Here is a 13,984-nt window from a genome sequence, read left to right as displayed (position 1 = left end):
TTCTAAAACTGGAAATAATAACTTATTTCTGTTAATGCTGTTCAGTGTTTTTTTTTTTTACAATTTAAACAGATGTCTCCGAAGAAGAAATGCAAAATTGTCAATCCAAATGCCCAGCAAAAGAGACTGATTTAGACAGCATTCGCAGAGATTATCCAAATTTTGGACTACTCCAAATGTGATGATCTACAGGACATTCTTAATGGGAAAGTAGTGGGCAGAAAGGCATGTCATGCGTGGTAGATGAGCAAAAACATGTAATTTACAATGCCAAAATTGAAAAGTTGAGGAAAAACAAGGTGTACAGAGTTGCTTATTGGTTACAATCTGAGGAGTATGATGATGCTACTGATTATGATATGCCAATGTACCAGCTAGCAGCTGATCTTCTCCATAAAGACTTGGTCTTTTGCTAGAAATTGTAATTTCTTTACCTGTCTGTTGCAGACTTACAGCATATAATACAATAATATTAAAGTTCTGATCTTGAGAATATCACATTTTTGAATTTTCAAGGCAGTCTGGGTGTTTATTACTATTTCCGTCACAACGGTCAATTTTGTAATTAGCTACAATTAGGTAACTAACTAATTATATGCTTTAATTTCAGGTCATCCAAGTAAGATGTTCCAATCTATAATAACTGAAAATTTCATTCAGTTCTCTTAATGTTTAAGAAAGTTATGGGCTTTTATGTCAATTGACTGCCCTCGATCATAGCTTTTGTGTTAAGTCAATGGAAGAGCAATAGGGAACATGATGCTAATTTCTGAGTATGAAAAAGACCATAACTTTTTTAATATTGAAGGTATGAAAGTGAATTAGGTATCAAATTAAAGTTATTTTTATGCTTTATTTGATGGGTAAATTACAGGCTTAATTTTTTAAATCTCAACATTTTGTAACGTTCCTACATTTAGGAAGGAGATGAGGAGAGATTTCTTTGGTCAGAGGGTGGTGAATCTGGAATTCTTTGCCAGCTGTGGAGGCCATCAGTGGATATTTTTAAGGCGGAGATAAATAGATTCTTGATTAGTACAGGTGTCAGGTTATGGGGAGAAGGGAGAGATAGATCAGCCATGATTGAATGGTGGAGTAGACTTGATGGGCTGAATGGCCTAATTATACTCCTATCACTTATGACCAAAAGATAAAGCTGACCTATTCCAATTTTAATGTGTTTGGCCCATCTCCCTCCAAATCTTTCTTATCCACAAACCCGTGCAAGTATTTTTTTTAAACATTGTAAGTGTACCTTTCTCCAACCTCCCCCACTTCTGCCAGCGGCACGTTCCACATAGCCACCATCCTCTGTGGATAAAGTTGCCCCTCAGGTCACCTCTGCTCTCAAGTATTAGACTAGATTGCAAAGTGACACAGGTGTAGATTCATTACAAGTACAGATGTAGTACCACTAATAATTAGACCTGTTATATTCCATCTGACAGGGCTTGTTAGCATTGACTGGGACCCATCCTGGAGGTAATTCTGCTGATAGAAACAGAACAGGGAAACAAGTCCTTCTATTGATCAACAAACAACAAATATATATTTGCTGAAAGATTTGTAAAATTGCTTTTTCTAACTGCCAAGATCTGTTAAATTTGTTTCCAGTCTAGTTCAATGTATTATATATACATCGCGGATAACAAGTAATGCTTTCCTTTGTTCTAGTTCAAATGATTTGTTCAAGTTCCAATCATGTGCAGATGCTAGTTTATACCAAAGATAGACACAACATGCTGGAGTAACTTGACATATCAGGCAGCATTTCCAGAAAAAGGGATGACCAAGGAAAGATCAAACCCACAATGGTCCATTGTTGGCTGTGGAAGAGGTGATAATAGAGGAATATATGGATGTGAACAGTGGAACCAGCAGGAGGTAGACAAAAATGCTGGAGAAACTCAGCGGGTGAGGCAACATCTATGGAGCGAAGAAATGGGTGATGTTTCGGGTCGAGACCCTTCTTCAGACTGATGAGAGGATGGGGGGGGGGGGGCGGGAACCAGCTGGGCGATTTCTCTTAACAGCTTACAACCCAGCAGTATGAATAATGAATTCTCTAATTTCAGGTAGTTCCTCCTCCTCCTCTCTGCCCCTCTCCCCTCTCCCCCCTAGTCGTCCTGCTGGTCCCAACCTTGTGGGCTACACATTTCCCTGGTCATCAGTGCCAGCTCTGATTTGTTCCTTTTCATACCTTTAGTTTCCCTCTCCCCTGACTCTCAGTCTGAAGAAGGATCTTGACTCGAATAGTTGTCTGACCCGCTGTTACTCCAGCATTTTGGGTCCAAGTTCCAACTATGTTCTAGATAGGTGCAGGAGTAGACCATTTGCTCTGTGTTGAATAAGCTGAAATAACTTTCAAGTTCACTTTCACTCTCCCATAAAACCTTTGGCCTTTGCAGGTTTTTAGACATAATGAAATCAAGTTACTTGAAAATCCTTTATTCCTTAATTACAGAAAATGTTTTGACATTGTGATCTTTCATGGGTTTAAACTATGGAGAGTAAAAAATAGTGTTCATTGGAGTGGCCAAAAGTCATTAATGCATCAGTTTGACATTCCTATGGATTTCTCCCGATCCATTGCCCAGCAAGTAAAGGGACCAAAGATTACAGCAGAAAATTGCAGGCAAAGTTATTTAAATCTTCAAACATCATTAGAAATTATTAAAAGTTATTTTGAATACAGGTGCAATAATTATGTTCCAAAATGTAAACATTATAGCAAAATATCCCCAACTGATGCTGCTTGTTATCTCATTAAAAAAAACTTGTTTTAGGGAGAGTCATAAATCTAGCTTTACTGTAGGATAATATGCATCAAAAATCCACCAATGATTTTTCTTAAAATTGAGAATTTCTTTCATAAATTGCATTGGATTTAATCCAAATTAAGCAGCAATCAAATGAATTACTTTGCGTTATGTACAAGCTTCAGCCATGTGTGCAACAACAGGATGTCAGTTCTTATATAAAATTAAATAGATTTACGAAAATGGAGAAGTCATGTTTAGCAATGTCCACAGCCAAACAAGTCTTGGAATTGTTAACATGTAGAAATTAAAGTTGCTATAAAGTACAGCTGACGTAGTGATTTAAGTGCAATAATTGAACATCACTGATTTTTAAATCGGCTGAAATTCACAAAATATTCATTACCATTGAAAGTTAACAATGGCTCAGTAGAATTTACATTTAATGCATAATATGTGTGCTTTATATCGTTGGGTATCAGCTTTACTGATCTGGAAGCACAATAACCTGAGTTAAGGTTGCGGGTTTGATTCGTACCCGGATACAAGTCCATCACCTATACTGGGTTGTACTCAGTGGGATTCAGTTGCACCATATAAACGTCTATTTAAATTTTCTTTCTTCACTGATGAAGTGTTTGTTCAGATTTCACTTGTACTCTTCATTGTCCGATTGTGCAGCTCAAAATTCTTCTGAATCGCTGCAAGTGAACTCTTCAACTGCAAAATGAAAGAGAACATTGAAATGGAAAAGATGAATACTTTCCAGAACATCAACACCAAGACCTCATGTGCATTGTTTACATATTGATGTCACTTTATCATATGGGTTCGGAGAGGAGTTGCATTCATTACAAGTTACCCTATGCAATGTAACTTTCTGCTATCTTCAGCGTTCTGCCCAACACGTGGCTTCGTCAATATGTAGTAAGCAGGAGGTAATGTGGAAATGGTAACCATGAAGTCACTTCACCTTCGAGAGAGAGCGAGAGAGTTTGGACCATGGGCTGTATGCCTTGTCAGTGACAGGAGACTCAAATGCAAAGAGGGCCCTGAGACCCGTTATTTTGTTTTGGTACTTTGTTAATAGTTGCTTGTTACTTTATTAATAGTTTTTCTGTTTTTTAAACTTTTTTTTTGTTTAAATAAATAGTGTGTGCTCTTCAAAAATGTTCTTTCTCCAGTCATTGATTTGAATTCTAGAATCCTGCATATATTTAGTTACATACTTGGATTATGATGTTCAGATCTGCGAGGGTTCGAGGATTAAAGAAGGTCACAAAAATAAGGTAGGGAGAAACATTTGAATTCAAGTTGCAATGGTGGTCAGCATTGGTCAGCAATAATTTAGAATTGAAACAGTTCTCAAAAAGCTGGGCCAAGTAATAGGCCTGTCCCACTTAGGCGATTTTTCAGGTGACTGTCAAGTTGCCGGCAGTCGCCTGAAAAACCGGCGACTGTCACACACACGCACACACATATATATACACACACACACACACCACTTCCTTCACCAGCCCGTTATGCAGACGGGAGACAGGGCAAGCGGGGGGAGCGCTGTCTGAGTGAAATTCACATGGTGCAAAGCCAAGGTGATACAGACACACACCACGATGAACAGGAAGGTTGGCGCTATCATTAAGACAGCTAAAGCACAGTGTATGGTAAGTCATTTAAAAGAGGGGGGGGGGGGGGGGGAGAAGGAGTGGAGCCAACTTTTAAGAAGCCAGAGATAAACGGACATTTAACATTACCGGTCGGATATCCATGGTTCTGAAAACTACTGCTTACGTTTTTTTTTCCCAATGAGCCAACGAAATTCACCGGTCTGCACCGGCTACAACCTACGAGAATCTTCGACCTCCTGGCAACCCACTAATACCTCCTGGCGACCCACCTACGTCACGAGAGTTCTTGCTACTCTCCATGGCGGCTTCAATCTAGACGCCGCTAATTTTTCAACATGTTCAACTTTAGGAATATATACGGAAAGGTGCTCAGAATTGTTCCATGTTTTACCTGTTCAAGTAGTACAATGGAATCGTTGATCACTGCCTGCAGTTGTAGATGTTGGGCAAAACTCTTGTGCTTCGGTTCCTGCTTTACCATCTCTTGATCTAAACTGTGAAGAACAGGAAAATATCAGGAGCAGTGCCAAACTGGATGTGGCCTCACGTTGCATTTTGTAGGGACCTTTCTTCGTGCCTCAGAAGATGTCAAACCTATTGTCTGATGCAATGAAACCTGTGGGCTGTGTCGGACAGATGAGGTGGTGTCTTGGCTAATAGAGACAAACTGCTATTTGAGTTTATGCTGGAATTGTGGCGTCACCGGATAGTCAGACCACTTACTGTCGAACCCTCATCAGTGGTTACGAGGACTGTCACGTGACGTCATGGGTTAAGGGGAGTGTCCTGCTACATCAGCAGATCTTACCATAAGGTCATCAGCAAACAGGTAGCTGAGCTCGAGTCAACACCCTCGCTCAGCAGCAATGACTCAATATGTTAGAGAGTCCCAAACGCATATGTATGTCAAACCTATCTTACCGAATAAAGTAACCGTTTGATCACAACGTCTGGACTCGCTGCAGAATATTCACCCAATGCGGTTCAGCAAATTGAGTCGGGGAGAGCCTGTTACTTGTTAAACTATTCAGCTGCAGCTTTAATCGGGCACCGCTCTTAACATGCTCTGGACTTAGAAAATGGTGCCAACATGCCGCCTCATGCATGCGGGCTCAGTGGACTGTTTCTAGTCCACTACTCATTGGGGATGGTATTGCAATGTTCCACCGGACTGTTTGTAAGAAAATAATTTCACTGTGCCTTTGTACTTCGTACATGTGGCAATGAAACACCATTGAAACATTAATGCACACCCCTTCAACCAGTGATTTGTCATCTGTCACATGTCTGCAGTTGGATTTTACCCAGTTGGTCCCTCAGGTAGGTTTTGTATGATTAAGAGTTTTCCTTTCCTGCCCCATGTTGGCCTTCATAGCAAGAGGATTTGAGTATAGGAGCAAGGAGGTCCTACCGCAGTTGTACAGGGCCCTTGTGAGACCGCATTAGGAGTATTGTGTGCAATTTTGGTTTCCTAATTTGAGGAAGGACAATCTTGCTATTGAGGGAGTGCAGCGTAGGTTCACCAGGTTAGTTCCCGGGATGGCGGGACTGACATATGATGAAAGGATGGGTCGCCTTGGTTTGTGTTCACTGGAACTTTGAAGGATGAAGGGGATTCTTATAGAAATATATAAAATTCTTAATGGGTTGGACAGGCTAGAGGCAGGAAAAATGTTCTCAATGTTGGGGGAGTCCAGAACCAGGGGTCACAGTTTAAGAATAAGGGGTCGGCCATTTAGGACTGAGATGAGGAAAAAGTTTTACAGCCAGAGAGTTGTGACTCTGGAATTCTCTGCCACAGAAGACAGTGGAGGCCAATTCACAGGATGTTTTCAAGAGTGTTAGATTTAGCTCTTAGGGCTAAATGAATCAAGGGATATGGGGGAAAAAGCAGGAATGGGGTACTGATTTTGGATGATCAGCCATGATCATATTGAATGGCGGTGCTGGCACAAAGGGCCGAATGGCCTACTCTTGCACCTATTTTCTATTTTTCTCATGGTCCAGCCATTAATAGTGTGACATGGAGATCTTATCAGTGACTCCCTCTGATAGAAATGGATGTAGTATGGGATCTCTCAACATGTATTTCTTGTTCCTGTAGAAGACTAATTGAGGAACATTCCCAGTAGTAGAGGAGTAAATTATCTTTATATTTTATATTCTTGGTGTTTGTAATACTCGAGATACTTAAATATTATCCTTTATTTATTATCCTTTGTATTAGTTTTGCTCGGCATGTTTCGATTTGGCTTTGCTCTGCATGTTTGGATTAGCTTGTTTATGTTAAGACATTTGCTCGCTCGCCTTTGTGTGTTTTGTTTATATAAATTGGGGTGGGGGGGGGGTGTTCGTGTTCTGCTAGCTCAACACTTAACGCTGTGACAGTTATATGACCTTTGTAACTTTGTAACTCCCTTAGCTGATGACTAAGAGCGATAAAGGAGGCCTAAGATAGGAAAGTAAACATTGGATTCTGCTAGCTTAACATAGCGTAAATCTATTGTGACAATTATATGAACTTTGTAACTGTATCAAGCCCTAGCTAAGAGAAATAAGGGGACCAAGAAAGGGGAGTCATGCGATTTAAAATTAGGAATTACAGAATGGAAAATAACTGGGAAGAAGAAGAAAAGTAAAAGTGATTGGTTATTGCTGAGGGAATGTTTGCAAGTGATTGGTTATCGATAAGGGAATGTCTGCAAGTGATTGAGAATGGAAATGCACCGGGGGTGGGATATACAGAGTTAAACATGCCATAAAAAGGGACAGTTCTTTGTTTGCAGTGAACTCTCAAGTGATTTGCTCTTTGAGTGTTCCAGCCTTAATCTGCAAATAAAGGTTTGAACTTCTTGAAGAATTCTCCGCGTCGCCTGTGTTAATTTTGAGTATCGGCAACCACAACAGTAGCTGGGTGGAATTACAAATCAGGGACTGAACTACTTTAGAATTGTCAACCATGCCTCACTGGCACCCGAGTCAGATACCAGTGAGGCCCATTCCCATGATTCAGAGGATCACTGTAATCTAGGTTGAATTTCTCTACAACTGAGGGAATGCTACACTGTTGGAGGTGCCAGTTTCAGAAGAAACGTTAATCCAAGATCTTTTCTACTCCCTCTGATGAACGCAAGTGATCCCAGATCACCATTGAAACATAAGCCCTATATTGTCCAATATTTAGCACCCAGCCTACTAAAGCAAACAAAGTATCTGATAACTGTCTATTTCAAAAGGCAGCATAGTGATACAACTGGCAGATCTCATTAGAGACCCAAGTTCAATCCTGACCCTGAGCCTTGTCTGGCTGGAGTTTGCACGTTCTTGGTTTCTTCCCACAGCCCAAAATGTGCGGGTTGGCAGGTTAATTGGCCACAGTAAATTGGGCCAATTGTGCAGGTGCAAGGTAAAATCTGTGGGCAGTTGATGAGAAGGTGGAGAGAATAAGAAAAATGGGGAAGTGGGCAGTTGATGGCACAGACTGCATGGAATGGAATACTTTATTCTCACATGTGACTAGGCACAGTGAAATTCTTTGCTGCGTACACAATGTATACAAATAACAGCCACCTACGACGCTGACAAAGCTGCAAAGCACGGCGGCTCCAACTTTTGTTCTCCCCCACCCCGCAGGACCCCACGCCAGGTCCCCATTGTTCTCCCCCCCCCCTTTCACGGCGGTCCCCCCACATCGGGTCCTCTATTGTTCATCCCCTCCTCCTCATGGTGGTCCTCCATAAGCTCCTGTCCCACTTAGGAAACCTGAACGGAAACGGCTGGAGACTTTGCGCCCCACCCAAGGTTTCCGTGCGGTTCCCGGAGGTTGCAGGTGGTTGCCGGAAGTTGCAGGTAGTGGAAGCAGGTGGGGAGACTGTCGTGAAGCCTTGGCCGCGCGGCCCGGCGATCATTGGAAAATAGGCATTAATTTAACCAACCAAATATGCAACATAAAATGCAACCAAAACATCCCCTTCCATTTGTCCCATCCTTAACTCTCTCTACTTAAGTATTTGATGGGCCGAAGGGCCTTATTTTCCTATACCTCTCTCTGAATCTGTGACCGAAATCAAGGCACAATGCATTCAAAATATGGTATAATCGTTATTATCCTTTATGAACTGATTGATCCGAAATGTATTGATCCGAAGTATATTTTTGATTAAAACCTAGTAAAGCACAGAATGTGACAACCAGTCCAGGATGGCAGAAGAATCGAATCAGGTTTTTCTTCAGCCTACTCAGAACATGAGACACTTTGGGGTAAATCAGTGGTTAAAAATACAACCGTAAACCTTACAACATCTCCAATTTCATTCTGTTTTGTCTTGCACGTCACTTCTGAGTGGAGCACCACTTACCTGACGCTCAGATCCTCTGACATCCTTAACTTGTTCGACAAATAGACCTTTTGGGCCACATCTTCTACATCCAAAAGTTTAAAAAATAGACCCATGTTCAAGGCAGCTAGGATAACGAGACTGAAACATAAGAACATTGAATTAGTAGATGTCCAAAACGAGCTGTTCTTTAAAAACGGTCATTAATTTAACAGACAAAATATGTAACATAAAATGCAACTAAAACTTCCTCTTCCATTTGGCTCATCCTTAATGCTCCTAGCCAGAATTTCCCTTACTTTGTATCCCTTATTTTGTACCTTGCAGCATCCGGTCCCAACACCTAGATCATTCTAATTTTCCCTCGGTAGTCATAGAAACATAGAAAATAGGTGCAGGACGAGGCTATTCGGCCCTTCAAGCCAGCACCACCATTCATTGTGATCATGGCTGATCGTCCCCAGTCAATAACCCGTGCCTGCCTTCTCCCCATATCCCTTGATTCCACTAGCCCCTAGAGCTCTATTTAACTCTCTCTTAAATCCATCCAGTGATGTGGCCTCCATTGCCCTCTGTGGCAGGGAATTCCACAAATTCACAACTCTCTGGGTGAAAAAGTTTTTTCTCACCTCAGTCTTAAATGTCCTCCCCTTTATTCTAAGACTGTGACCCCTGGTTCTGGACTCGCCCAACATTACTAACATTTTTCCTGCATCTAGCTTGTCCAGTCCTTTTATAATTTTATATATTTCTATAAGATGCCCCCTCATCCTTCTAAACTCCAGTGTATACAAGCCTAGTCTTTTCAATCTTTCTTCATATGACAGTCCCGCCATCCCAGGGATCAATCACGTGAACCTACGCTGCACTGCCTCAATCACAAGGATGTCCTTCCTCAAATTAGGAGACCAAAACTGTACACAATACTGCAGATGTGGTCTCACCAGAGCCCGATACAACTGCAGAAGAACCTCTTTACTCCTATACTGAAATCCTCTTGTTATGAAGGCCAACATTCCATTAGCTTTCTTCATGGCCTGCTGTACCTGTAAGCCAACTTTCAGTGACTGGTGTACAAGGACACCCAGGTCTCGCTGCACCTCCCCCTTACCTAACCTAACCCCATTGAGATGATAATCTGCCCCCTTGTTTTTGCCACCAAAGTGGATAACCTCACATTTATCTATATTATACTGCATTTGCCACGCATCTGCCCACTCACTCAACCCGTCCAGGTCACCCTGTAACCTCCTAACATCCTCTTCACAGTTCACACTGCCACCCAGCTTTGTGCCATCTGCAAACTTGCTAGTGTTGCTCATAATTCCCTCTTCCAAATCATTAATATATATGGTAAACAGTTGCGGCCCCAACACCGAGCCTTGCGGCACTCCACTCGCCACTGCCTGCCATTCTGAAAAGGACCCGTTCACTCCTACTCTTTGCTTCCGGTCTGCCAACCAATTCTGTCACCAGCCCCCCGTGCGGGACCTTATCGAAGGCTGTCTAAAAGTAGATACACTACATCCACTGGCCCCCCTGCATCCATTTTACTTGTCACATCCTCAATAAATTCCAGAGGATTAGTCAAGCATGATTTCCCTTTCATAAATCCATGTTGAATTGGACTAATCCTTTTACTGCTATCCAAATGTCCCATTATTACCACTTTAATAATTGACTCCAGCATCTTACCCACGAAGTCTGGCTAACTGGTCTGTAATTCCCCGTTTTCTCTCTCGCTCCTTTCTTGAAAAGTGAGATAACATTATCTATCCTCCAATCCATAGGAACTGATCCTGAATCTATTGAACATTGGAAAATGATCACCAATGCATCCACTTTTTCTAGAGCCACCTCCCTGAGGACCCTGGGATGCAGGCCCAGGGGATTTATCATCCTTCAGTCCCATTAGGCTACCCAATACTATTTCTCGCCTAATGAAAATTTTTTGCAGTTCCTCTACCCCCTTAGATCCTCTGTCCTCCAGTACATCTGGGAGATTGTTTGTGTCTTCCTTAGTGAAGACAGATCCGAAATAACTGTTCAACTCTTCTGCCATTTCCTTGTTACCCATAATAATTTCACCCGTGTCTGCATTAAAGGGACTCACATTTGACTTTGCTACTCTTTTTCCCTTAACATGTCTAAAGAAGCTTTTACTGTCCTTCCTTATATTCCTGGCCAGCTTCCCCTCGTACTTCATCTTTTCAGCCCGAATTGCCCGTTTTGTTTTCTTCTGATGTCCTATGAAAGTTTCCCAATCCTCTGGCTTCCGGCTACTCTTTGCTGTGTTATACATCTTTTCTTTTAGTTTTATTCTATCCCTAACTTCTCTTGTCAGCCCCGGTTGCCTCCTACTCCCCTTAGAATCTTTCTTCCTTTTTGGAATGAAATGATCCTGCGTCTTCCGGATTATGCCCAGAAATTCCTGCCATTGCTGTTCCACCGTCATTCCTGCTAGCATCCCTTGATCTGCTCAATAACTGTTTTAAGCTGTATTTGGAATGCTCCTGCAGATGTTTAGAGTCTACCTTGGCCAGCTCCTATCTCATGCCTTCATAGTCCCCTTTGTTCAACTGCATCACTGGCACTTCTGATTTAACCTTCTCCTTCTCAAATTGCAGATTAAAACTAATCATATTATGATCACTAATATCATTATGAAGTCCTGTCCTTTCTTCCTCTTCACCTTTCTGAGATGTGTCTTCTGGCCTCTTGCTTAAGCTAGAAGTAATCCTGTTAATGGCAAGACCATTAACAACACTGAGGTACAGTGGGATCTTGGGGTCCAAGTCCATAACTCCCTGTAATTGGCAAAGCAACTAGACAGAGTGGTAAAGAAGGCATATGGTGTGCTGGCCTTCATCGGTCCAGGCATGCAACATATGAATCAGCGAGTTATGTTGCAGCCTTATAGGAGTTTGCTTAGTCTGCATTTGGAGTATTGTGTGCAGTTTTGGTTGCTCTATTACATACATCTGAAGGCTTTGGAGAGGGTACAGAAGATGATTAGAAGGTATTAACTATAAGGAGAGGTTGGATAACCTTGGATTGTTCTCTTTCATTCTTAAACAGTCTCTAAGGGTCAAAGATGATCCAATAAGGATCACTTCATCACAGTCAGTGTGTCTTCAATTGCTGCCCAATATCTAAAATCCCTTTCCTAAACTACACCATCCCCTCTTTCACTGCGATGTCTTCTTTTGATCAAACACTTAATCATCATATCCAACATCCCTTTATCTGCTCAAGAACTGTTTTTAGCTGTATTTGGAATGCTCCTGCAGATGTTTAGACAAGCCTTTCAAAGCTTACATACTTACATAGCACTCATGGTCAACACAAGCTTCGACAGATTCTGATTCTGATTTGCTGGTTTGTTTTCCAAATTATTTCCTTTATCTGCAATAAAAATAAACGTTAATTACGCTAATACCTTGTGCAGGTCAGCAAACCTTTACCCACTTTGAACTTGAACGTTGCAAGATGGTGTTGGTAAAGGGTCCACTCATGTGCACTGTAGTGTAATCTACTGTTCTTATGCTCTTGTAGTTAAGTGTGATTGTGCTCACGTATAGCAGGATTTTTACCGAACTGTATGCATAAGAATAATTTCACTGTACCTAAGGTACATGCGTATCATGGAATGAACTTCACCATGGACCCATCTCCAATGTGTAGAGGAGGCCATTAACCATCAGGATCGGTACACAAGAGCAGGGGTATATTATTGCTTTAGTCTGCGGACTTGATAGCATTTGAGAACCATTTCCTAATGTTTCCCCTTTGGTGCACCTACTATTCCCCCTCTGGAAAACTATCATTTTGCAATATAGGGCCCACAAGTATATTAGTACATTGTAGCGTACAATTAGTACACTGCAGCGAGACGTGGGTGTCCTTGTACACCGGTCACTGGAAGTTGGCTTACAGGTACAGCTGGCAGTGAAGAAAGCGAATGGAATGTTGGCCTTCATAACAAGAGGATTCCAGTATAGGAGTAAAGAGGTTCTTCTGCAGTTGTACAGGGCTCTGGTGAGACCACATCTAGAGTATTGTGTACAGTTTTGGTCTCCTAATTTGAGGAAGGACATCCTTGTGATTGAGGCAGTGCAGCGTAGGTTCACGAGATTGATCCCTGGGATGGCGGGTCTGTCATATGAGGAAAGAATGAAAAGACTAGGCTTGTATTCACTGGAGTTTAGAAGGATGAGGGGGTATCTTATAGAAACATATAAAATTATAAAAGGACTGGACAAGCTAGATGCAGGAAAAATGTTCCCAATGTTGGGCGAGTCCAGAACCAGGGGCCACAATCTTAGAATAAAGGGGAGATCATTTAAGACTGAGGTGAGAAAAAACGTTTTCACCCAGAGAGTTGTGAATTTATGGAATTCCCTGCCACAGAGGGCAGTGGAGGCCAAGTCACTGGATGGATTTAAGAGAGAGTTAGGTAGAGCTCTTGGGATATGTGGAGAAGGCAGGCACGGGTTATTGATTGGGGACGATCAGCCATGATCACAATGAATGGCGGTGCTGGCTCGAAGGGCCGAATGGCCTCCTCCTGCACCTATTTTCTATGTTTCTATGTATATTACAATCAGCCACGAGAGAGGATCAGTGGAAGATTCTGGGAGCAGGAAGCACTACAGGACAAACACTTCCAAAAGATGCTCAGGTTGGTGCAGGAGGTACCAACATGCCCCTCCCTCATTGCAGGGATGGGATCCATCCCAATTTCTTTCTTCTACTCAGTCCCAGAGATCAACACTAGTGAAATGCAGGATTTCCATACGGCTTTCCATAAGTACGGCTTTCATCGACAAAATACAGTCATGCTGGAAACTTGAAAAGAGTGGAAATATATATTAGGTCGGGCAGCATCTGTAGAGCAGAAAGTTAAGTTGAGAATGTTGAGTTGGGTAGCCTGGGTGATGTTGTGCAAGATCAGTCACCTCTTTGGTGGACCCCACTTTTGCAATAGGGAAGGGCAACAAACATGTTTTCATGCATGCATTCATAGCAAAAGGATTTGACTATAAGAGCAGGGAGGTTCTACTGCAGTTGTACAGGATCTTGGTGAGACCACACCTGGAGTATTGCATACAGTTTTGGTCTCCTAATCTGAGGAAATACATTCTTGCCATAGAGGGAGTACAGAGAAGGTTCACCAGACTGATTCCTGGGATGGCAGGACTTTCATATGAAGAAAGACTGGATAGACTTGGCTTGTACTCGCTAGAATTTAGAAGATTGA

The 13,984-nt window shown here is 42.0% G+C and overlaps 1 protein-coding gene across 4 annotated transcripts in view; it reads right to left on the bottom strand.

The window, feature by feature from the left end:
• Nucleotides 1-2,432: 2,432 nt before the first annotated feature.
• Nucleotides 2,433-13,984, bottom strand: part of gramd1c (GRAM domain containing 1C) — a 61,284-nt gene continuing 49,732 nt past the window's right edge. For all 4 annotated transcript variants that reach the window (XM_033023124.1, XM_033023125.1, XM_033023126.1 and 1 more), the window contains 4 exons: nt 12,051-12,129; nt 8,746-8,865; nt 4,779-4,881; nt 2,433-3,479 (listed from right to left, as the gene is read on the bottom strand). In XM_033023124.1, the coding sequence (XP_032879015.1) occupies nt 3,402-3,479; nt 4,779-4,881; nt 8,746-8,865; nt 12,051-12,129 (380 nt within the window). In that variant the 3' untranslated portion in view covers nt 2,433-3,401. The remainder of the gene's footprint in view (nt 3,480-4,778; nt 4,882-8,745; nt 8,866-12,050; nt 12,130-13,984) is intronic.

The sequence above is a fragment of the Amblyraja radiata genome, chromosome 6, assembly GCF_010909765.2.
Source record: "Amblyraja radiata isolate CabotCenter1 chromosome 6, sAmbRad1.1.pri, whole genome shotgun sequence".
Taxonomy (NCBI): domain Eukaryota; kingdom Metazoa; phylum Chordata; class Chondrichthyes; order Rajiformes; family Rajidae; genus Amblyraja; species Amblyraja radiata.
Note: the sequence above shows the minus strand (reverse complement) of the source record. Positions and strands in the feature narration are given on the sequence as shown.